A 25,016-nucleotide genomic window follows, 5' to 3' on the forward strand; every position below is an offset into this window, starting at 1 on the left:
GTTAATAGCTTGATCGTTTCACTACTACCAACAGTTGCATATTAGTTTCTTTCAAAAAAAAAAATCTTTCAAAAAAACAGTTGCATATTAGTTGGTGCTCCGATCCTCAGCACATGAAATTAAGTCTACATGACAACAGACAACTTTACCTTATGTGCATATTATCAGAGAATGATCCATCACATTAATCCATGCTAGCATGCTGTATCATACCAGCTAGCCCTACTATATCTGCACAAATAATTCGTGGGCACGTTCCCTACCACCGCCACAGGTGTTCGGCGGGGATGCATGCCTCCAAACGGCCTCCAGTAATGGTAATGTCTTTGGCCCGGACGAACCACAACTGGAGGGGGTTCACTAGAGGGGTATTCTGGCATAGCGATCGGTCATGTAATGGAGAAGCCGTCGCCGGCGCTGGTGGTGCAGTTCCCGAGCAGCTGGTCGGAGTTCGCCAACGACGATCGATCGATCTTACATTGCCTGGCGCCTTCTCCGACGACGACAGGGTGGTGTCCGGCGAAGAGGGAGACGTGGCCTGCGAGCTTGTCCTTGCGCGAGAAGGTGGTGCCGCAGGAGCAGAGCCACCGGCGGTCGCCGCAGTGCTTCTCGTGGGTGCGGAGGTCGGAGAGCACGGAGAATTGCTTCCGGCCACAGCGGCTGCAGGCGTACATCTTGGGGCAGTGGCTCCGCCTGTAGTGGTTCTTGGCGCAGATGACCGACTTGAGTGGCGTGAACCGCGCGTGCCGCACGTTCCACCGGCACCCCTCCTGCGGGCACGAGTACTTGCTCGCCGCCATGGCCGCCGGCGAGGAGGAAGCGCCGGAGCTGGAGACGACGGCACTGAGGGCTGCCTTGGACTTGTACTGGTCGCCGTGGGCGCGCATGTGCATGCGCAGGTTGGCGTCGCGCTTGAACCCTTTGCCGCACACCTTGCAGTAGTGCGTGTACTTGGCCAGCAGCTCTGCCGCGTCCAGCTCGATGATCCTCGTCTTCGTCCCCGGCGCCGGCGCCGGCGCTTCTTGTTGCGCTGTCGCCGCCGACGGCTTGCTGCCGCTGGTGCCGTCGTCGTCGTAGAAGCCGCCGTGGGCCCACTGCTGCATGGTAGCTGCTTCGTGGTCCTCCTCCAGTGCCTGCAGCTGCTGGTCGCTGCAGCCGGCTGCTGCTGCTGCCATGCCGGCGGCGTTGTTGCTGGCAGCACGGCCAGCGGCGGCCGCGACGCTGTCCTGTGCCTGCATAGCTGCGTCGCTGACGGCGCAGAGGTGCTGGAAGGCGTACATCATGGAGGACGCGGCGGCGACGATCTCCTGGACGACGGCGCCGGCGTCGGCTGCCACGGCCACGCCGCCGCGGCCGTGGACGGCGAGGCCCACGAGCGGGTGCAGCAACCGCACCTTCTCCCTCAGCACCGACAGGTTGTAAAGCAGCGCCTGGCACTGCGCGTCGCCGCCGCCGGCGAACGCGCCAATGCCGTCGGCGCCGCCGAGGTCGCCATGGTCGAACAGCTGCTGGAAGTATGGGCTTGCTCCGGAATCATCCCCCGCCGAGAACATCTGCTAGCAGCTAACCCTATCTCTCTATCTATTATCTTGGCTGCAACTAGAACTAGATGGATGTAATTTGCATATGATCTCCACGAATTAACGAAGAACTCGCGACGAAGAAGAATAGATCGATGGAGAGGAAGAAGATAGGAGTGGATGTATCGAATGAGATTGAGAATTTGAGATAGGATTATAGGATCCAGCTCAAGGAGAAGAGGAAGGTGGATATATGTGGAAGTCAACTGGCCGGGGTTAAGTCGGGGCCTGATAAGCAACATCCCTACTTGAAGCCTTCCTCGAATGAACCCTGCCCGAAAGGTGACACTACTGCCTCGGCTCTGGCACACCATATTTATATACTACTGTACTTACTACTTCCTCTTTGATTAATTTACACCCTTTTATATGACAATTGATACTAATTTAGTTGTATACTGAGTCAGTACACGGATCCTTGCTACTCCCTCCGATCCTAAATTCTTGTCTCAAATTTGTCCAGATATGAATGTATCTATTCTTAAAAGACGTCTAGATACATGTAATATTTCGAAAACAATTTAGGATCGGAGGGAGTATATTTTACTCCAATCATGGCCCTGACCAAACAGTTTTCTTAGGGACCCTTTTGAGGAAATACACTTGTTTACTCTCTCTTTTAGAACAATATATGCACTTGTTTACTGTGTGAGCTTACTAGCCTAGCATCTGTAACAACTCAGCAAGAATCTGGCAGTATGTCTTGAACATGCTCAGCTTGCACTGGGCTGCAATGCATGTTGTCTGAAGCCAAGGAATCCATCCTAAGTCCAAAGCATATGGGCTTAATCTCCTCTCTTTCCTGCTAAATGGGCTGAATTACAGTATAGACCGGCCTTCAAGACAAATCTGAATGTTGTGTACTCTGTTAATGAAGTACTTCATTTTGATGTTAAGTTGCCCAGGGAAAAAAAATGTGAACCTGCTCCTGGTTCAACAAAACATTTGTAACTAACTGTACGTGTTTGGGCACAAGTGATTAGGCTCCTGGAAAGGCAAAGGGCAAACAAAGAAATTTGCATTTACTTTGACCACAAATGTAGTACTACTGTACGATCTCTTTTAGTTGTTGTATTGTGCTGAAACAAATCCTGGCCATTCATCACCAGGAACAGATGGTTACTGTTGCAAGATCCAAGTCATCCAACCACGAAAGTCATCATCTGGCTGGCCCAATTAAAGCACTGTCAATCACTGTAATGTACTACCAAGCTACACAAACTTAGACACAAAGACCACAACAAACAATAGCAGGGGAATTCCCTGTCAAACGAAAAAAACATTAGCAAGGTAATTTCTCGCAGCCTGCATTCATTCAGTTCCACACCGTCTGATACAGATTCTACATAAGTTGTTCAGATCCTAGCAGTATCATCCGACCAAATCTGCACCCATTTCTACAAAATTTCTGGATAGAGAGACAGAGTTTACATGCGCAGTGCAGTAAAGCTAGACTGAAGCTGAAGCTGCACTTGCGCCATCCTTGACATCTCAAAAATGCAAATAAACTCAAAATAGTCGTAATTCAAGCTGGTGGATTACAAATACTGGTAGAGTACATGAATGCATGACAAATCAAATCAATACTAGGATCATCATAAGCTAGCTTACACAGACTAATCCTCCTTATTCGAGTGGAACAAATATAATAACACCATAGAAAACATCACATGGTACATCTGAATCTGATCGATCCCTGCAACTGCAACTGCACTGCACACTTACTTCTTAAGCTTGAATGAATCATGAGGCATTCAGGCATCGGCGGCGAAGTTGAGGAACTCGGGATCCTCCAGGAGCCTCTTCATGGGCTCCGGCTGCAGCGCGAGCTCGACATCAATGCCGCCTTCTTCTTCCCCGCGTCCGGGATACAGGTACACCATCCCGTCGAACTTGTTGTTCCCGCCGCTACGGACCCGCTCGGGCCTCCCGAACCCGAAGTCCACGCCGTACACCTTGAACCGCGGCGAGCTCCCCACGGCGACGCAGTTGGGCCCGGCGTCGCTGTAGTGGAACAGCTTGGGCGCCGCCTCGTACTCCTCGAGCCGCCGGGTCACCGCGGCGGCGTCGTGCTCGTCGATCGCCTTCTGCAGCATCCCGGCGGCCAGCTGCGGCGGGGAACCCAGGAGCATCCCGGCGGGGATTCCGGTGAAGACGGCCTGGATGAGGTTCCCGAAGTAGGACGCCGGGACGGGCGGGGAGAGCCTGGCGCGGCAATCGGCGAAGACGGCGAAGACTGTGATGTCGGATGGGCCGAGCAAGCGGGCCTTGGACACGGCCCGCCAGACGTGCCCCCCCAGCGACTGGAACGTGGAGAAGGGCTTGGTGGTGCCGGGGAGGAGGGAGGAGTTTGCCTGGGCCTTGATTCGGGCCACGGTGGAGGCCGGGAAGGAGAAGACGCGGGCCACGAGGGGCGGCTTCGGCCCGTTGGGGTCGGTGGCCTCGTGGGCCGCGGCGGAGGGAGGGAGCGTGAGGCGGACCTTGGTGGAGCGGGCCGCGGAGCGGTCGTGGACCGGGAGGGTGGTTGGGGAGGTCAGCCCGCGGCAGAGCTCGGCCCAGGAGGTCATGAAGTGCCACGTGGCGGTCCCGTCGAGCACGGCGTGGTTGAAGGCGCAGCCGACGGCCATGCCGTCGCGGAGCTTGGTGAGCTGGACGGCGAGCAGCGGGCGGCGGAGGCCCTCGAGGTTCATGACGCCGGTGTAGGGGACGAGCCGCTGCATCAGCTCCTCGGCGCAGTCTTCCCCGGCGAGCTCGGCCAACGACACACCCTCGGCGGCCGCCTCAAAGACCTCCGCGCCTTCTTCCCCGTCCACGACCAGCACGCCGCCGCCGTCCTTGTCAACGTCCTGCAGAAGGATGCGGCCGGCGAGAGGGTGGAAGAGGGCGAGCGCGTCAGCGAGGGAGGCGGCCATGCGCGCGGCGGCGTCGTGGAAGTCGACGGCGGAGGGGAGGCGGTAGAGGAGAAGCTTCTGGTTGTAGTAGAAGGTGATGTAAGGGAGGTCGAATGTGGCCAGCGTCGTCGGTTTGCGCTTTGATGGAGCCACCGTCCGACTCCCCGTCACCGTCACCGCCGCCGTGGTGCCATTGCCGGATGCTGCCTCCGCCATTGCTGTTCGATCTACTGTAGTAGTGTGATGAGCAGAAGCTAGCTGAAGAGTGTGAGTGAATGTTGAAGAGAGTGAGGTGGGAGTGATATAAAGGAGGAGAGTGGAGGTGGGCATTGATGGCGGAGGAGGCAGATCGGGCAGGCCTTCATCAATGGCTCTTGAAGAAGGGATGAAGGCGATGGAGTGTGGGCGGTTGGGAGAGGGAGGTGCACATTAATGGCGGCAGGGCCAGCTTGATATATTTGCACCTAATTGAGCGACCACCACCCTCATTCCCAATTATCATATATATCAGTATCACTGCCTTAGCAAACTTTGGAACTATCCTTCTAAATCGACCGATCGAGTTTGTGTGTCTAGTTGTCATGATGAGACCGGGCAGAGACCTAAAATTACTGAAGAATTATACGCTGTTTAATCTAGACGTATATACAGATTGTGTGTGACCAGGAATTAGCTCATGGGCCAATTTGGGTCATCCAATGCGTCATTCTACAAGAGATACCGACCAAATGTCCTATTGTAGTTACTACTAATTATTACTGAATGTCTTGTTCAAACCTACTCGTAGACAGGCCCCAGGCAGTCCAGGCTGCGGCCTGGAGTGTCGAATGTTTTTATTTGTTACTTCTAGTGATTTGAAGATTTGGCATGGTAATTTTTGTGATGGCCTGTGGTTTGATGGATTTCTAGCTCCGCCACTGCTCGTATGTGCCACACTTGTAAACTTCAAATAGTGCAAAATTTTAAAATGTATATGAATCAGCATTCAGGATCCTCAGTCAGGCACGGACTTGTGTTGTTTAATACTCTTGAACTCCATCAGTACGTTTATGGGCCTAGCTCTCTCGGTGGTGCCAAGTGTCTGTTAAATTTCTTGGTGGATCTCAGCTGCCACCTCTCTTTAATTTCCAAGCATCTTAATTCTTTGTGTTAATTTCCAACTGAGCAATTCTTATTTACTGCAAGGTTGTACGTCCTGCACTAGCCTCTAGGTTGCACTCAACTTGCTCCACTAAAACCAGTGCTTTATTTTCTGGCCATTGATCAGTTAATTAATCGGGGCCTTGTGCATAAAAACTGTAAGCAGGCTTCTGATTCTGCAAGTGAAACAAAAAACCTATAGCTACATAGAGGGGAAAAGATCCCCAAGTATTGAAACCCTAAAAGGAATAATTTGCACAACCTTTGAATCTGATTAATTAACACGCTAGCTCATCATCATTGGATTAAGACAAAATATTCCTGCCGGTCCACCGGTTCTTGCACAGTAGAGATGCATGGTAGTACTGTACTCCTACAGAGCAGGATATAAGAGACTAGGTGTACGAACAATCATGGTCATGCAATTATATGTATATGCATCGATTCATCGATCGGTCATGAGTAATTAAGCACGCATATGTTTACAGAATGCACACCGACAGATCAGTCAATAATCTGTCTTCGGCCCCCCTGCATTGGCGAATTAATCCCCAACTGCATCTGCATGCATGTTTGCCTGTGTTCAGCAAGTACTAGTATATACCTGCATGCACAAAGGTAAACATGTTTACCGGAAGCTAGCTCGATGGTGCTTTCGTTTTTGGAGCAGCAGATATCTAATCGATGCCAACGACCAACCTAGATAAGCAAGTACTGATCCACTGCATATACAATGTTAAAGCTCTTCGAGATTAATTTTACGTACCGGTCGATGATGCATATCGTATGATTCTATTTTCAGGTATATGAATGGGAATTAAGAAGGTAGATAGGCTAGGCAGCAATGAATTGGATTGAACCTCTGAGCGGGTGAGAACGGTCTGGATCTGTCGGAGCGTTCTCATATCGATCGGTCCATGGATCCTTAAATTTGATTTGGGACACCGTCACCAGCTCAGCTCATCCTCGTATTTGCGAGCAAGCAGAGTGTCGATCGACCGACATGTGAAATGGGAAGACAATGGCGACCGATCGACCAATTAAGATGAAGCATATACTTTTTCCGTCTAACAAAGTATTTCTCAAATTTGACTAAATTTAAATGCGTCTACATATATGCTAAGTCATGTTTAGGTACATCCAAATTTTAAACTTCAAACATTTTTGTCGGACGGAGGAAGTAGTCAAACCCTGCACGGTATGGTAATGTATTGCGCTTTGTACTGCTATGCAGGTGAAAGGGAAAACTTGCTCCTGTATGAGTTTTGATGAATGATGACAACATGTTTGAGGAACTAATGAGTTACACGAGTGTTTCAGGTTTTAATTCCTCCGAAGAGTTGGTCTAACCAGCATCGATGACTCTTAAAATTGAAGTACAGGTACTGGCTTGAATTATGAAAAACTCAGTGAAGAACGGTGAAAAACATGAAGCGTAGCATTCTTCATAGGTCTTTCCGTAGTTGTTTTCTTCACTTGAGTATAGGAACGCCGTATTATTAAGGGGGGTTTGAAGTGTGGAGCTGGTTCAGGTGAAACCTATTCTTCATGTTCAGTTTGGATGAAAACCATTTAATGTGAGTGTTTTTCGTCGGAGTGAAGAATGAAGCATTTCAGGCTTCACAGAAACTTTCCCGTGAAGTCTTCACTCTGATTTCAAATGTGTTTGAAAATCTGTCGCTTTCGTGCTTGACCACCTAATCTAACCGTTGTGAGACAAAGTGATAAAGTTTGAGCTGGAGTCTCAGGGATCATTTTATCCAACGGGTCACAATGGCTAGATCAGCCGTGGCCAAGGCTATATAAGACGACCCACCCCGAAGGAGTTCGGTGGTGAACCCCAGTGAGTTGTTTTGAAGAACACCTGATAAAACCCTTAGATCTGAACTGAGCGTGAAGAATGGGATCCCCCCTCTAGCCGAACAATTGAAGCTTGTTACTGTTGGTGATTAGCATCACCTAGACGGCTAGGAGTCAGTGTTGAAGAGCAATCAAAAATTGTGATTTGCCATCAACCAGTCTGTGAAGGTCTGGAGATCACCTCAAGATCTACCATGAGTAACTGGGCGAGACTTTGGTCTTAACTCAGGAGGATTGGGTGGACTTGTGTGTCCGCGAGTCTTGTGTGATTAAGTCCTCTCAACGGAGACGTATGATTGTGCCAACAATCTGAACTTCGGAAAACAAATCCCTGTCTTCAGTCCTGGTGATTTTGTTTTTCAACTTTTACTCTCTGTTGAAATATAACTGATTCATTGTGTTCTGTCTTCATTGCTGCTGCTATAAACTTGTTCATCTTTCTTTTTTCCGCTGCAACTCTAAAATTGCTAAGTGTAATTCCTGTTGTTGAAGTACTGTGACTGTCCTCAGTCTTCAGTCTTCATTTTGAAGAAAGTTTTAAACTCGTCACATTCACCCCCCCCCCCTCTGTGACATACTCGATCTTTCACTTGGTATCAGAGCGAGGCTTCCTTGTTTTGGTTCAACCACCTGAGGAAGAAGTATGTCTAAGGAAGAGAAGTTACATGTTCTTAGCAGTACCAATTATGCTTTTTGGAAAAATCGCATTAAGACTCACATCATATCTACTGACCCTTGTGTTTGGGAAGCAGTCACAAACGGCTTTGTTGTTCCTCAGGGACCCATCTCTAGATATGATCCTATTTCTCTAAAGAAGTATCAAGCAAATGCCAAAGCTTGTCATATCATCTGCTCAACTGTCAGTGATGCTGAGTTCAACAAAATCAGTAACCTGGTTGATGCAAAGAAGATTTGGGATTTTCTCGCCGGAGTCCATGAAGGTACAACCACTGTCAAAGATTTTAAAGTTACTCGCCTCATCAGTCAGTTTGACAGACTTATGCTTGAGCCCAATGAAACTATTTCTTCACTCTACGATCGCATGAGCACCATCGTGAATGAGCTGAATACTCTTGATGATCACAATATCACTAACTTGATGCAAAACAGAAGGTTTCTTCGAGCTCTCCCCATGGAGTACACCATTGTCTGTGAGTTGATCAAGCATAGGCCAGACTTCAAGGAGTTGACTCCCACCTGGGTTCTTGGAAGAATTGTGTATGAACTTGACCAAGAAGAAAAGAGGTTGATCCATGGTTCGAGATCCAGTTCGAAGAAGAATAACATTGCACTCAAGGCTAAGAAATCATCCAAGAAGATTGTCTATTCCAGTGAATAATCTGAAGACTCATCTTCGTCTGATGAAGAGTCCAGTTCCAATGACGAGCTTGCTCTTTTTGTGAAGAGGTTCAATAAGAAGTTTGGAAATAAGTTTGGAAACAAACTGAAGCACCAAGGTGAATCCAGCTCCTCAAAGTTTCGGAAATCTGCTCATCGGAAGAAATCTGATATGGCCAAGAGAGCTTGCTTCAACTGTGGCAAGAAAGGTCACTTCATTGCTGAGTGTCCCGAGAAAACTGATGAAGACAAGGAGAACAAAGGATTCAAGAAGCACTCTCACAAGAAGAGCCATGACCGTCACAAGAAGAAGGATTGGAAAAAGGACTCTGCTTAAGAAGGGGAAGTACTACTCTAGAGCACATGTTGGTGAATGGAACTCAGATTCTTCATCATCTGAAGAATCATTTGACTCTGAGTCTGAAGACGGTGTCGCCGGATTGGCCATAGAGAAGACTTCACTGTTTGACTCTGCAGATTCATCTGAAGATGTCTCCGGAGACGATCGCTCCTCACCATCATGCTTCATGGCAAAATTCTCTAAGGTATCATCTCCTAGTGAAGAAGTAAACTCTACTGATAATGATGAAACTGATAACGAAGAATCTGAACCCATGACATATGAAAGACTTCAGTTCATCGTTGAGAAGCAAAAATACCTGCTTATCACTGAGATTAAGAAGAACACTAACTTGGCTAATGAACTCAAAAGACTCAAGTCTAAGTTTCGGGCCATGGAAGAGGCTCATAAGGATCTGAAGAAAACTCATGCTGAGATTAGTCTTAACTATGTTTCGATCAAACTCGAGCATGATAATCTGAAGATTTCTCATGAGGACCTCAAAACTGAGAATCTTAATCTCAATGTTAAGCTAGTCAACTTACCTCAACACGGTGATTCTCTGAAGCATGCTCTAAATGCATTTCTTCATTAAACAACATTCTTCAAATCACTACTTCACATGCTGTGACTCAAACTGGTTTCCCTGATTCACCTGATATTGCTTTTAGCTTTACTACTATTGGTGAATCTTGCACTGCTGTCACTAACCCTTCACCTAGTGATCTCTCACTGGCTGAAGAAAATGCTAAGTTGAAGAAGCAGATTGAGGCTGGTATCCTAAAGTGTCACCAAGGGACTGAAACCTTGAACTGGATTCTTGATCTTCAAATTCCTCGTCGATGCAAGGATGGTATCGGTGTTGAGAGAAAGCACAATGTTAATGGTGATGCTTGGCTCCTTGAGCAATACCCCCTTACAAAGTTTGTCCAAGGAAGAGGGAAGTATACTGAGGTTCCTTCATTTGTGGGAAATCTAAATCCCCGCAAGGATGCTTCAAAGCATCCCAATACTTCACGTGTTTACCCGATATTCCATGTTAATGATTCTTACATTCTGAAGATGGACAAGGATAATAAAGTGAGACCTAATTTCACTGGAACCATAATGCGTGGAGAACATGCAAAACCTCAAATTTGGGTGCCAAAATATGTCATTACTTTTTTCGGTGATGCCTTGTGTTCTTCAAGTTCTACTAACGTGCAGGAACCCACGAAGACATGGGTGCCTAAACGAGCCTAACTTTCTTCGTAGGCATATGCATCCGGAGGAAGAGAATGGGTCATGGACTCCGGATGTACGAATCACATGACCGGTGAGAAAAAAATGTTTAGCTCTTTAGAACTTGGTCCTCAACATCATGAGAACATTACTTTTGGTGACAATGGTAAGGGAATGGTAATTGGTCTCGGCAAAGTTGCTATTTCTAAGGAAAATGACATGTCTATCAATGAAGTACTTCTTGTTGAATCACTTGGATATAATCTTCTATCTGTTGCTCAACTATGTGATCATGGACTAATCGTTTGCTTCACAAGACGATATGTGTATGTTACTTTAGAAAAGGATAACTCTTTTGTCTTCAGAGGGCGAAGAAAGGGAAATATCTATCTTGTAAATTTTGAGGACTCCTCATACTCACCTCCTACGTGTCTAGTTGCAAAATCCTCACTAGGGTGGCTCTGGCATAGAAGACTCGGTCATGTGGGCATGAAGAATTTGAGCAAACTTGTCAAAAGCGACCACATCCGAGGCTTGAAGAACGTTTCTTTTGAAAAAGATCATTTATGCAGTGCGTGCCAAGCTGGGAAGCAAATCGGAGCGTCTCATCCCGTGAAGAACGTCATGTCTACTTTAAGACCTCTCGAGCTGCTTCACATGGATCTTTTTGGTCCTACAACTTACATGAGTATAGGAGGTAACTCGTATGGATTTGTGATTGTTGATGATTATTCACGTTTCACTTGGGTGTTCTTTTTGGATGATAAGAGCACAGTAGTTGAGATCTTCAAGAAATTTGCATGAAAAGCCCAAAATGAGTTTGAAGTATCCATCAAGGGCGTGTGAAGTGACAATGGAACAGAATTCAAGAACCTGATGATGGCAGAATTCAAACTCGCTTACGTGTTTCAAATTTTTGTGAGCATTTCTTTTTTGTGTCTTCAGTTCAGCCAAAGACGACGGATGAAGTATTATCGGATCACTACAACAAAATAGACGTGTAGGGATGTTTTAATTTGGACGCTTTTATTTTCGTCTCTACGTGGATAATCATACGGTGTGTAGGGACGTTCCTTGAGACGCGTACAAAATCATCGCACGTCCACCCCTGCTGCAGCCACCCTTTGCCTTTATCTCCAATTTCTTTAATAAGAAATCTCATCTCTAATTGCTCGACCATCTCTCTCCCTGGGAAAAACCTAGCGCCGCCATCTACCGCTGGCTCCGTCCTCCCTTCCATCCATGATCCACCGGCGCAGCTCCTCGCTCTCCCGGGCCACGGCCTACGTCTCTGATCCCGTCGCCTGCTGCCTGCCTCTTTTCCCCGGCGTGGATGGCTTCGCGCTGTGAGATCCAACTTCCTGAAGGCCGTCTTCAACAGCGAACTTGTGTGTTGCCTAGCGGAAGAGTGAAGAAGATCCTAGCGGTCGTAGACCTCTCTCCACACCCCCATACAATCTTCCGTAGTACCTGGACTAATTCGTGTGTGGAAGGTAATCTGACTTTTTTTTGTTTCTGTTCTTTCAATGCCCGCTTGTAATTAGTAAGAAGTACTACTTCTATGTAGTTTTCTGAACTCCCATCTCTCTATCGACCACTATGGACTCAATTTTGAATTGATCTTACAGATTACTTTCTCTGTTATTTCTTCTAAATTATCAATCCTCACATCTGCAAGGTGCTTGATAATATGCCTCTGTGATATTACCCTCCTGAAGCAAGATGGCAAATGTTCTTGATTAATATTTCCTCTTGTATTTTCCATGAACTGAACAATCGTATGAAGGTGCGTTTTTTCATGTAATTAAAATTATTATGCTCACGTGTTCTGATAGGAATCTGAATTAAACTAGCAGATGTATTATCTCACCAAATGAAACTTTGCTCTTGTCGCCTGATAGACAGCACCATATGTCAATAGTTATTTACTGGAATTTTTATATACCCAGTGAGTTAATTTATTAGTCATTTGTCATCCTTTGCAGAATTTTTCTGGGCGAGGATTTTGTCTAAGAAGCACAATCAAGGCTATAGGAAATTCAGAGAAACGGAGAAGACATGGGAGCTGATGTACAGTTATCTGCATGTAGAAACTACGAAGTTTCAACTAGTTAGAATTTTTTTCTAGTGTGCATACATGTTGTACCACTCAGCTGTAAATATACTATCATCACTATTGGTAATATAATGTATAATGTTATAGCCCCTTCCGTGTGATGCATTTGTTTCTTCAGATTTGTTATTTGTGACGGCACAAAATTCTTTACATATCTGACAAAATTTTGATCACAACATTGTTATAAATAAATCCTTTTTGTGTAGTTCTTTGGCACGCAATAGAGTGACTCAACATCGATAGAGCGATGTGTAAAGTGAATCTACCAATACGTCTCTGTTGTTGTAGAGACGCTCTTAAAACGTCTCATTTAAAGTAGACATGCTTTCATAGACACACTTTTAAAACGTCTCATTTTCAACTAGGCACGCTTCCTATGCGTCTCTATGGAGTTTGACACGGTGCCAGAGAAGACGCTCCTAGGACGCTTTACAAAATCGACTCTACGAGGAGATAGAGATGATTTATAGTGTCTTTAGCTCCTAAACTGAACGTCACTACAGGGCTTTTTTGTTGTAGTGAATTTCAAGAGAAATCAAGTCTGGACCCTTGTGGAAAGGCCAAGGCAAAATGTCATCGGTACCAAGTGGGTCTTCAGAAATAAGCAAGATGAAGACGGAATCGTCGAGAGGAACAAAGCACGTCTTGTTGCACAGGGCTTCACTCAGGTTGAAGATTTGGATTTCAGTGAAACCTATGCCCCTGTTGCACGTCTTGAATCCATTAGAATTCTTCTTGCATATGCTAATCATCATGACATAACTTTATATCAAATGGATGTGAAAAGTGCATTCTTAAATGGTGAAATTGAAGAACTTGTTTATGTTGAACAACTTCCTGGTTTTGAAGATCCAGAACATCCTAATCATGTCTATAAACTTGATAAGGCACTCTACAACTTGAAGCAAGCACCTCGAGCCTGATATGAATGCCTCAGAAAGTTCTTGGTCAAAAAGGGTTTCAAAATTGGTAAAATTGATCCAACACTTTTTACAAAGAAAGTCAATGATGATCTCTTTGTGTATCAAATATATGTGGACGATATTGTGTTTGGTTCCACTAACACTAATTTCAGCGAAGAATTTGAAAAGATGATGACGGAGAAGTTTGAGATGTCTATGATGGGAGAATTGAAGTTTTTCCTTAGTCTTCAAATCAAGCAAATGAAGAATGAATTCTTCATCTCTCAAACGAAGTACATCAGGGACATGTTGAAAAAATTTGGGATGGAATCTGCTAAGAAAATTAAAACTCCAATGCCCACAAATGGTCATCTAGACCTCAACAAAACCGGTAAACCTGTAGATCAAAAGGTTTTTCGTTTCATGATTGGCTCATTGCTTTATCTTTGTGCATCTAGGCCAGATATCATGTTGAGTGTTTGCATGTGTGCAAGGTTTCAAGCAGATCCTCAAGACTGTCATCTCATGGCTATGAAAAAAATCCTCAGATATTTAGTTTACACCCCATTCTTCGGTCTCTGGTATCCAAAAAGAGCTTCTATTGATCTTGTTGGCTATTCTGACTCAGATTATGCCGGTTGCTAGGTTGATAGAAAATCCACTTCTGACACTTGCCAATTCCTCGGAAGGTCCTTAGCGAGTTGGTATTCAAAGAAGCATAACTCCGTTGCTTTGTCGACGGCTGAAGCAGAATATGTTTCAGCAGGCAGCTATTGTGCCCAACTTCTTTGGATGAGACAAACTCTCAAAGACTTCGGTATCTCAGTGGATGCCGTTCATCTTCTATGTGACAATGAGAGTGCCACAAAGATTGCCAACAATCCCGTCCAACATTCTCGCACGAAGCACATTGATATTCGACACCATTTCCTCAAAGATCATGTGTCCAAAGGAGAAATTTGCCTAAACCATGTGAGGACAGACAAACAACTCGAATATCTTCACCAAACCACTCGACAAAATCAGATTCTGTGAGCTGAGTAGTGAATTAAACATCTTGGATTCCCAGAATGTCTCTTGAAGACTTGCATACTTGTGAATACTCTTGCATTCATGCTTACTTCACCTGCATTGTCTTCAGTTTCTCTATTCCTTAGTTTGTGTTATCTGTTCTTCGTTTTCGTTTGTCTTCAGTAGGTTTAGAAGCCTGTTGTTTGCCTCTTTCTTCAAATTCATCTGCGCAGTTGTTCTTCACTGCTGTTGCCTCTTACTGCCAGATGAAAATGAAACTTAAGGACATCTTAGAACCTATCTATCTTATATATTTCTTGTCTGTACACAAAGTCTGTTCATCGTAATTCGGGTATCATCGAAATCCTTGTCGGTGATGCAAGAATTTTCATTTTTCAAAAATGAGTTTTGTTTTCGGTAAAACAGTCAGTCTTCAAAGTTCTGAAGAATCCAATTTTAACGGAATCTCCGTTTTAGCCGTAGTCTTCACGAAACTTTCCAAACGGTAAAATCTTATCCCTAAAGAAATTTAAACCGTACGGGAAATCCTAACGGAAATTTTGAGATAAAAAGATACTGGTAAGATCCACCTTTTTCACCTCCCTATATAAGGACAACTACCCCTCCTCGGAAAAATCACCTCTACCCCAAAATCCACCGCTCTCACGCCCGGAAGCTCTCGCGATCTCTTCTCTTCGCCGCGAACGCTCGGACGCATTCCTCAAGCCCGGATCTTCAGCGTCGCCACTGATCTTCGTTGATTCAAGTCAGGAATTCCAGGCAAGCGTCGTTTTTCTCTTCTTAGATCGATTCCGCGTAGCAAACTCATCTAAATATCCCCGTTTGCTGCAGTAGATTGACCGCTCTCGCCGAGTTAGGGCTTTGCGGTTAGGGTTTTGGTGATTCCGCTGTTCTTGACAAAGCTCCTCCTAGGTGTCACCATGTCTGACTTGACCCACTCCGGCAATGATTCAGAGAGAGAGGGACAGTACCTGTTTGACTCAACGCCTGAGCCCTCACCACCTGTTTCCCCCAACGTTAACATTGAGGACTCAGATGAAGAGGTTGAAGAACCTGTGCCTCTGAAAGTGACACCCTCTTCCGGTGTGCGCCTGAAGTATGCTATCAACTCCCCACGGCTTGGTGAAGTATTGCCCAGTTGTGGAAAGAAAGTGGCGTCGAAGCCCAAGGCAGAGAAGAAAGAGAAAGTCAAGAAGTTTAAGGATGTGCCTGCTCCCACTGCTGAAGAGATCTTCATTTTCTATTCTTCAGAAGACGATGTGCAAGGGGAGATCAGGATGAAGAGGAAACACCGTCTCCAGCAGATCATCCGCAAGCACTCTCATGTGCTCGCAGCTGAGATTCGGAGAAGGACCAAAGAAGCAGAGAATGCTAACATGTATTTTCCGGCTTCCAAAGTGGGAAACTTCAAGATTGCCCGCAAGGAAGGCGGACCTCACCGTGAGGAATTCAACAGAAAAGCTTTGAAGATCATCAGAGATATTAACTATGTTGACATCTCAAAGAAGCCTAAGTCCAAGAAAGTTTCAGATGCTGAAGATAGTGACATGTTCCTGTCTGAACCTATCATTGAACTGCGAGGTCCTGCAAGAGCATCCAGGCTCAGAGGTTCTTCACTGCCTCCTCCCGTGCCTCGTAACAAACCCAGTGAAGACACTAAGGGCAAGGCAAAGATGACTTAGAAACGGAAAAACTCTGAAGACGCAGAGAAACAGTTCAAGAAAGATCTGAAGAAAGCTAAGAGAACCACTGCTGTCGGATCCGGTTCCTCATCGAAGGATGATGTGAATGCTGCCGCAATGGCTTCTAAAGAAATTCCGTATCCTCCTGAAGTCGTTCACATTGATATAGTTCTTCTTACTGCATTCAATGAAGAAACGCTCCCTGATTCCCTCATGAGCCATGTTGAAGGTCTGATCGTTGCCAAGACTCAGGCTGAAGAATGGGAGCAGAACCGCAGTTTGTGTGTTGCCAAGAGATTGGAAGAAGAAGATCGTGCAGAAAAGAAACGTGTTGAGAAGGAGAAGGCCGAAGCTTCCTTGAAAGAAAAGGAAGAGAAGAAAGCTGCTGAACTGCAGATGAAGAAGGCTGAGAAGGAAGCAGAGGAGAAAAAAACGGCTGACCTCATCGCCCTGAAGAAAGAAAAGGAAATTGCCTTGAAGACTCAAGCTGAGCTTGAGAAGAAGAAAAAGAAGGCTCTGCTCGCTAAGCAGATGAAACAAACAGCCGAAAGCATGAAGGCTGATAAGGCTAAAAGTAATGCCAGGAAGAAAGCCGCCGAAAAATTGCCTGAAGTACAGGGCGGAAATGAAGAAGTCGATCGGGAGAAGACTGAATATGAGACGAGGGATGCAGCTCGTGAGATCCGTCGTGAAATTGGTCTCAAGGCCAGAAATGATCCAGCTGCCCCCTCTGACACTGAAGAAAGTCAGGATTTACCTCAGACTGTCCATCAAAGAAGATCACAATGACTCGCCAGGCGTCTTAGATTGCTGAAGTGAAGATAACTGCCAAGGAGTTTGGTCTGAGGATCAAAATTCCTGCTGGAAGAAGTACCTCCACTTCATCATCTGTGGCAGTTTCTCAGAAGAAGAAAGCTATTGACACCCTTGTGCCAGATACATCCAATGTCAAGCTTACTTCACTTTTTGTGGAACAGGAACAAGCTGCTTCATCTCCCATAGTTATGTCTGAGCACACTGCTCAGCAGGAAGAAGGAGATGAGGTGCTGGGGAAAAACCAAGAAGACATCACCCGTCCTGAAGAACCCCCCACCAGCAGCTCGTTGCCTCGCACTGAATCAGTTGATGCCTCTGCTGAAGAAGGAAGGACTTGTGACTTCGAAGCTGAAGCCACTCGTGATTTGAATGTCAATGACGTAGAAACTGATGAAGATGCCCCAGTGCCCACGCCGGAAGTCCGTATGAAGAGAGCTGTTGAGAAGAAGAGTGTTGCACCGTCCGACCCATCCGAACCGTCCGACCCAAGTTCCTCGAGTGATGAGGAGGAGGAAGAAGAGAAGAAGGAAGAAGAGAAAGAACCCACACAAGAGTCTGATGATCTGATGGAGATTGATCGTCTGCCGGAAGATCTGCTGAAGACTGCACCGAAAAAGAAACGATCCGGAATTGTTAATGATCGTGAAGACAGGAGACTCTCACGGATGCTCGTGAGATCTCAAGCTATGTCTGAAGACAACCGTGAGTTGTTGTCTCCCAAGCCCATGATGCCTATATCCTCTGACCGAGAGAAGGTTTACTTCAAAGCCCTGAAGAACGCTGAGCTTCGCCTCGTGAGGCTGAACAACGGGCTGAAGTACAAAGAGGAGAGATCAGCTGAAGACCGGAGGTTTTGGTCTTTTGAGCAGCAAAATTAATATGCGCAGATTCTTCTGCCAAGGACTCACTTCTCTAAGATGAAGTATCTCAATGATGATTGGTTCGCATACAATCGTCAAAGTGGTGTCATGCCTGCAGCAAATGATCTCAATGATCTGCATCTGCTGAAGTTTGTAGAGACCTGCCAGAACTGGAATGATGAGCTGATTCTTCAGTTCTATGCTACTTTCGGCAGAAAGGTCTGCAAATTTGAAGACAACTCAAAGGGCTACAACATCTATTGGATGATTGATGGTGATAGGCACAGTTGCACCTCCAGGCACTTTAAGGAGTTTCCTGGTCTCGCTGAGTTCAATGGCCAGCCCAAGATCCATGAAGAACAGGCTGTCTCAGATGAAGAAATCACTATTCTTTATGAAGAAGGATTCTCTGGCGCCTTTGGAGGACTGTCTGGGTTAAACCATGAAGTGAAAATCCTCAATGATATTCTCCGTTTCACTCTCTCTCCCAAGCAAGGCAGCTCCAGTGAAATTGCCGGTCTTCACCGCAATCTGCTGCTTGCAGTCTACAAGGGTGAGAAAAAAGATTATGGAGATTATATTCTTCAGACCATAACCCATGCCTCAGCCGACCGTGTGCGTGCTCTGCCCTATGCATCTCAGATCATGAAGATAATCTTGCAGTTGTCAGAGAAGCGTTTTGAGTTGGAGCATCAGCACAAGTACTTCTCGCTGAAGCCTCAAGACCCTGAGCCGTCTGTGCTTCCTCTTACTTCGGTGTCTGATCGCCCGTCAAAGGAGTCTTCACAGCCCATTATGTCACAACCGCAGTTGAAGCAATCACTTCGTCCATCTGATTCTCAGTATGATACCAGCTTCGGCACGGATGGTTCCTTGAAGAATCTTGTTGTGAAGCTCTCCCGCAAGATTGACGATCAGCAGGATCTCCTTGAGAAGCAGGCCGCTGTTTTGAAGAATCAGCAAGTACTGCTCAAGAAGCTGGTGTCCCGCGAGGAGAAGACCAGTGGCTTAATTCAAGACTTCCTCATCAAGCACTACCCTGACGTTCTGAAGCCTGAAGACAGTGACGCTACTCAAAGCCAGTAGTTTTCAACCTTTTTGGCGTCTTGATGCCAAAGGAGGAGAAGGAGTCAGGGGGAGGTTTCGCTTTATTTGTTGCAGGGGGAGTTTTGCTTTTATCTGGTTCTTCGTCGTCATAAAACTTTAGTCGTATCGTTCGTGGTTGAAAACTGCCTCTTGCATGAGGATTCTGCAATGCCTGTAATAAATTTAATCTTCATGCATTTTCGTTCCTCACGCATTGCATGTTTACTTCAATACTTGCTGGGGCTGCATCTGTTTATTTCAATTTATGAGCATGTATGAATTTTTATTATTTCTGCTCTAACCTTGCACACGATGCGCACCCTTGCTTCTGAAGAATATCAAGATTTCCTCACACTCCTAAAGCTCTTTGCACTTGCATTCAAACGCAATCTAAATAGTGCATATCTTCAGGGGGGGTCTTCAAATAACTCAGAAGCTAAAACCTTCACATTTAATTTTTCCCATCTTTGAAGCTTTAACCAGTGTTGTCATCAAACACCAAAAAGGGAAAGATTGAAAGGGAAACCTTGCCCCTATATGAGTTTTGATGAATGATGACAACATGTTTGAGAAACTAATGAGTTACACGGAATGTTTCAGGTTTTAGTTCCTCAGAAGAGTTGGTCTAACCAGCATCGATGACCCCTAAAATTGAAGTACAGGTACTGGCTTGAAGTATGAAGAACTCAGTGAAGAACGGTGAAGAACATGAAGCGTAGCATTCTTCATAGGTCTTTCCGTAGTTGTTTTCTTCACTTGAGTATAGGAACGCCGTACTATTAAGGGGGGTTTGAAGTGTGGAGCTGGTTCAGGTGAAACCTATTCTTCATGTTCAGCTTGGACGAAAACCATTTTCTGTGAGTGTTTTTCGTCGGAGTGAAGAATGAAGCATTTCAGGCTTCACAGAAACTTCTACGTGAAGTCTTCACTCTGATTTCAAATGTGTTTGAAAATCTGTCGCTTTCGTGGTTGACCACCTAATCTAACCGTTGTGAGACAAAGTGATAAAGTGTGAGCTGGAGTCTCAGCGATCACTTTATCCAACGGGTCACAACGGCTAGATCAGCCGTGGCCAAGGCTATATAGACGACCCACCCCGAAGGAGTTCGGTGGTGAATCCCAGTGAGTTGTTTTCAAGAACACCTGATAAAACCCTTAGAGCTGAACTGAGCGTGAAGAATGGGATCTCCTCTCTAGCCGAGCACTTGAAGCTTGTTACTCTTGGTGATTGGCATCACCTAGACGGCTAGGTGTCGCACCAGTGGCACCCGGGGTACCACCGCTGCGCGACGCGCGGGCCCTACTCCCGGGTTCCCGGGAAGGTCTCGTCCCGGGGAGCGCCTATGAGCTCCCCGGCAAGCTACCAGCCCGAAAGGGGCTAGCGGGGCTTCGAAGAATACTCCCGCCTAGGCACCTCCTGAGAAGCCGCTTCCCAGGAGGGGGTTCCCGGGTGCATTTGGCTCGGGTGCTTCCCGGGGTCGACTTGCTGGGACTGGAGGTTCCCGGGCGCATGGCGGGCGCGGGACGTGCGGTCCCACCAAGGCAAGGAGTAAGGCGCACGGCTCAGTAAACGAGCCGACCAACGGGTAGTTACCCGTCCGATCCAAGTAAGAGTGGTTGTCTAATCCTACCCTAGGGTCTTAGGCCCCTAGCAGCAGAGGTGGCACCCATGCACGCCACCAGCTCACCGCGGGGAGTTGCATGCCTCCCCGTTGGACACTTCTAGCTCATGCACCATGCCGACGGTCAAAGGGGTTAGTCAGTTAGTTGGTTCGGACGAAGCTCGCTCGACAGACGCTTAGTGGCTCCAGTAGGCAGCCAGCAGAGAGCGGCGAGGAGTACCTAGCCACTGAGAGAAAGCCCGGGAGCTTGCCCGGCAACTTGTAAACATTTGGTCCGTAATCACTATCAGCTCAGACGGGCAGGACGTAGGGTTTTACACCTCCGGATGGCCCGAACCTGGGTAAAAAACGTGCGTGCATCTGCTCTTGGACTAGTGCGTACCCCTAGCACTTCGTCTCGCCGGCCCCTAGGGCCTCATCGGCCGAGCCGGCAATCACCGGGTCTCCGCCCCAGACGCCCCTACCGAACCTAAAAGGGGGACGTGGCCGCACGCCCCCGGTGTCGGAGCACCGAGCGATGACATCGGGCGTGCCAGGTAGGGGGCGTGGGAGTGGACAACGCCGGAGATCGCCGGCAGCAGAGTTTCCATCGGTGTCGGCTTCGCTCTCCTTCGCCGACGAGTCTAGTCACCATGCCCCCCAAGCGGGCTGGTGACTCACGCATAGACCCGCGTGAGGCCCCAGCGGCGCACACGCGGTCGCGTGACGTGCGACCCGAGTCGGGGGCTCAGGAGAACCCCGAGCCCTCGAGGGTGCAGCAAACGCAGCTGCCTCCGCCGCCTCCTCGGCCGTCGACCGACAATCGGCCGAGGGGACCGGCTGCCCCCAGTGCCGGGGGCAGTCGGGCGAGCACGCACGGTGTCGCCCAGGCTAGCCAACGGGTTGAGTCGCGGCCCGAGGACGCCCTGCGGCAGCGGCATCAGGAGCACGCCGCGTCGCGGGCAAACCCTTGGGGGTTCACACCCTGCACACCCGGAGGCGTCCGGGGCCAAGGCGGGCAGCAGCCGTTCAGGAAACCGGCTACCCCCCGTGCGAACCCCGACTGAAGCCATCGTCGCCGCGCGCGTCATGGTGCGGTACGAGCCGCAGCAGGGCACGCCGGCGCACAAGATGTGGGGTGAGGAGTTGGAAGCGCTTCTCGTCCTGGCCGCCCAGCAGCCGCAAGGCGAGGGCGTCCCGGTGGGCTCCGGCCACGGGCAGAACCCGGAGCGCGGAGACACGCCACCCGCCTCACGACGGGGGGAGAACCCTCCCCCTCCTCAGCAAGGTCAAGGAGACGGGGGCCCGGAGGGGTCCTCGAACTCATCACCCACCGTTCCAGGGGGGGATGCGCGTGGCATCTTGAATGCCCGCCAGCAGGAGGATCTGCGCCAGCGCTTGGAGCCCCGGCGCAGGCGCGAGGTGGAGCGCCAGCGCCCACAGGAGCAGGAAGACGCTCCCATGGGCCCCGAGGACAGCTGCACCGCGTTCACGCGCGAGCTACGGCGGGTGATGTGGCCTCGTAAGTTCCAAGCGCCTGCGCTCGGTACGTACGACGGGACCGCTAACCCCAAGGATTTTCTCCTGACCTACACGTTGGGCATGCATGCCATCAGCGCCGACGACAAGGTCAGGGCGAACTAGTTCCCGATGGTCCTGAAAGGATCAGCGCGAACCTGGTTGCTCAACCTGCCCGCTTGGTCCGTCGCCACTTGAACAGACCTGCGCAAGCAGTTCGTGAGCGCGTTCCAGGGCGGTTATAAGCGCCCAGGAACCATTCCATCCTCTCCTATTCCATCCCGGAGAGACGTTGCGGGCCTTCGTCAACCGCTTCTCCAACCTCTCCTATTCCATCTCGGAGGCGGAGGCGGCCGCCATTATCAACACCTTCACCATCAACGTCCGCGATCCCAAGATGCGCGAGAAGCTGAGCACGCATCGGATCCGGACGACGCAGGACTTGTACGCCCTGGCGCACAAATGTGCCATGGCCGAGGAAGGGCGCCTAGCGCCCGAGCTGCGAGCCCTGGCAAGGGCTCGCAGAAGCAGGGTTCCCGCAAGCGCAGCGGGAAACAAGTCCTCGCTGCAGACTCGGGGGCTCCTGCCGCGAGGCCCGCGAAGAAGGCCTCGCCGGGTGGAGAGTCTGGCGGGAAGCAGGGCGACGCGCCCCGCTGCCCCATCCACAGCAACTCCACCCACGACGCGCAGAATTGCCGCGTTCTGCAGGGGATCAAGCAGCGGCGGGAGCAGCGCCACGAGGAGCGCCGCACCGCCGGCGCCTGCTTCAATTGTGGCGACATCGGGCATCTCTCCCGAGATTGCCCGAATGACCCCAGAGCGGGGCTGAGGCCAGCCGGCGGTGGTGCCGGTAGGGGTGAACCCCAAGGGGGGCACGGCCAACCCCGCGCTGGGCGGGAACGCCCTCCTCGGGGACGCGACAGGGCGCGCGCTGAGGAGCAGCGCGAGTCCGACTATACCGGCGGCGACGAACCGGGCTTCTAGGAGCCTCGTGGCGTCGCCTGCATCCATGGGGGAGCTTACGCTCTCCCGTCCCACGCCGCGGTGAAGCGCCTCACCCGCGACGTGTGCGCGCTGTTGCCGGATGCGGAGCCGCAACAGCCGCTGAGGTGGTCGCACGTGCCGATCACCTTCAGCGCCGACGACCACCCAGCGCGACAGTTGGGTTCCGGGGTAATACCCTTCGTCGTCTCGCCGATCATTAGCAATATGACGGTGACCAAGGTGCTGGTGGATAACAGAGCGGGGCTTAACCTCCTGTCTGCCAGGCTGGTGGAAAAGCTCCAGCTGCCGATGGAGCAGCTGAAACCCACCTAACCATTCCGAGGGGTGAACCCCGGGATCATGCGCCCGCTGGGACGCATCACGCTACCAGTCACCTTCGGGTCCCGGAAAGCGTTCAGGACCGAGCACATAGTGTTCGACGTGGCGCATACTCCGTTGCCCTACAACGGGATCCTTGGTCGGCCAGCGCTGATCAAGTTTATCGCGGCTACGCATTGCGCCTATGGCGTGATGAAGATGCCGTCCGTCTATGGAGTCCTCTCCATCAGGTGCGACCTCAAAGACGCGGCTTGGTGCGTTGGCGAGGTCGTTCGGGCCGCTGCTGCAGCTGACGTTGGCGACGAGGATGCTGTCGAGGACGACGGCTTGCCGGGCAGTGTCCCGGCAACGAAGAAGGCCCGCGCTACCCCGCAAGGGCTTGTCGGGGGAGGCGCAGGCTCGAGCTCGTGCCCCGGCAAGGGGCAGGGGCTCCGGGAGGAGGCCGCCAAAGTGAAGAAGCTGCCCCTCCAAGCCGGTGACAAGGACCGCACCGTTACCGTCGGTGCGAACCTGGCCGCCGAATAGGAAAGCGCCCTCATTACCTTCCTCCGGGATAACGCCGACGTGTTCGCCTAGCAACCGTCGGACCTTCCCGGAGTCCCCAGCGAGGTGATTGAGCATCGGCTCGCCGTGCGCCCGGATGCGCACCCCGTCAAGCAGAAGATCCGGCGGCACGCACAAGAGCGGAAAGATTTCATCAAGCAAGAGGTGGGCAAACTCAAGGCTGCCGGGGCAATCAGGAAAGTTTTGTACCCCACTTGGCTGGCTAACCCTGTAGTAGTGCCTAAAGCAAGGAATAAGCTTAACATGTGCATAGATTTTACCGATCTTAATCGTGCATGCCCCAAGGATCCCTTCCCTGTGCCCCGTATCGACCAGATAGTTGATTCTACCGCTGGTTGTGACTTGCTGAGTTTTCTGGATGCTTTCTCCGGCTACCATCAAATCAAGATGGCGGTCGAGGATGCGGAAAAGATAGCATTTATCACCCCGGTTGGCTGCTATTGCTATACATGCATGCCTTTCGGGTTGAAGAACGCGGGCTCCACATTCCAGCACCCCTTGCGCGAATGTTTGGGGCCCTAGCTCAGCCGCAACACGGAGGCCTACATGGACGACATCGTCATCAAATCGAAGCGTGGGGACTCGCTGGTTGATGACATGCGGGAGACGTTCGACAACCTTCGCAGGATCAAGCTCAAGCTGAACCCTGATAAGTGCACCTTCGGTGTCAACTCCGGGCAGCTTCTGGGTTTCTTGGTTTCACACCGGGGGATACAGGCCAACCCGACCAAAATAGAAGCCCTCGAGAAGATGGAGGCCCCCCGCAAGGTGAAAGATGTCCAGCGCCTCAACGGCTATGTTGCCGCGCTGGGACGTTTCATCTCCAGGCTGGGCGAGCGTGCCTTAGCTTTCTTCCGGGTAATGAAGAAGAAGGGTTCAGTCGACTGGACTCCCGAGGCCAAGGCGGCGTTCCAGGAACTCAAGCAGTACCTGAGGTCGCCGCCCATCCTTGTCACCCCCAGGCTGGGCGAGCCGCTGCTACTCTACCTAGTGGTGACTGACCAGGTGGTCAGCTCGGTGCTGGTTGCCGAGAGGGAGGAAGACGTCCTGGGGACTGGGGCTGCGGGGCAGGGGGCGGAGCGGCCTCCGGCAACCGCCTCAGACCCGCGGACCGCCCCCGAGTCGGCAACCTCCGCGCCACGGAAG

General features: G+C 49.6%; 3 protein-coding genes and 1 long non-coding RNA gene across 5 annotated transcripts; 2 read left to right on the top strand and 2 right to left on the bottom strand.

Annotated features, from left to right (window-relative positions):
- Position 1: 1 nt before the first annotated feature.
- Positions 2 to 1,844, bottom strand: LOC100828501 (protein SENSITIVE TO PROTON RHIZOTOXICITY 2). Its single transcript, XM_003571216.2, has one exon. The coding sequence runs from the start codon at positions 1,551 to 1,553 to the stop codon at positions 390 to 392; it is 1,164 nt and encodes a 387-aa protein (XP_003571264.1). The 5' UTR covers positions 1,554 to 1,844; the 3' UTR covers positions 2 to 389.
- A 1,228-nt stretch (positions 1,845 to 3,072) lies between these two features.
- Positions 3,073 to 4,767, bottom strand: LOC100828801 (BAHD acyltransferase DCR). The gene has a single exon (XM_003571217.4). The coding sequence runs from the start codon at positions 4,685 to 4,687 to the stop codon at positions 3,335 to 3,337; it is 1,353 nt and encodes a 450-aa protein (XP_003571265.3). The 5' UTR covers positions 4,688 to 4,767; the 3' UTR covers positions 3,073 to 3,334.
- A 6,708-nt stretch (positions 4,768 to 11,475) lies between these two features.
- Positions 11,476 to 12,587, top strand: LOC100838400. 2 transcript variants are annotated; one of them, XR_002964272.1, is made up of 2 exons: positions 11,476 to 12,156; positions 12,272 to 12,587. It is a non-coding gene; the product is annotated as an uncharacterized LOC100838400 (long non-coding RNA). The 2 variants fall into 2 exon arrangements; XR_731324.3 differs by having other exon boundaries at positions 11,477 to 12,156; positions 12,356 to 12,587.
- A 3,632-nt stretch (positions 12,588 to 16,219) lies between these two features.
- On the top strand, positions 16,220 to 17,796 carry LOC104584008 (calponin homology domain-containing protein DDB_G0272472-like). Its single transcript, XM_010238085.1, has 2 exons — positions 16,220 to 16,867; positions 16,909 to 17,796. Exons 1-2 carry the CDS (start codon positions 16,220 to 16,222, stop codon positions 17,794 to 17,796), a joined length of 1,536 nt encoding a protein of 511 aa, XP_010236387.1.
- Positions 17,797 to 25,016: the final 7,220 nt, after the last annotated feature.

The sequence above is a fragment of the Brachypodium distachyon genome, chromosome 3, assembly GCF_000005505.3.
Source record: "Brachypodium distachyon strain Bd21 chromosome 3, Brachypodium_distachyon_v3.0, whole genome shotgun sequence".
NCBI classification, from domain to species: domain Eukaryota; kingdom Viridiplantae; phylum Streptophyta; class Magnoliopsida; order Poales; family Poaceae; genus Brachypodium; species Brachypodium distachyon.

Excerpts from the sequence above, each read along its gene's own strand:
- LOC100828501 (XM_003571216.2), bottom strand. The coding sequence starts at position 1,553 with ATGTTCTCGGCGGGGGATGATTCCGGAGCAAGCCCATACTTCCAGCAG.
- LOC100828801 (XM_003571217.4), bottom strand. The coding sequence starts at position 4,687 with ATGGCGGAGGCAGCATCCGGCAATGGCACCACGGCGGCGGTGACGGTG.
- LOC104584008 (XM_010238085.1), top strand. The coding sequence starts at position 16,220 with ATGGCTTCTAAAGAAATTCCGTATCCTCCTGAAGTCGTTCACATTGAT. Across the intron at positions 16,868-16,908 it reads GTCAGGATTTACCTCAGACT|ATTGCTGAAGTGAAGATAAC; the intron begins GTCCATCAAAGA and ends CAGGCGTCTTAG.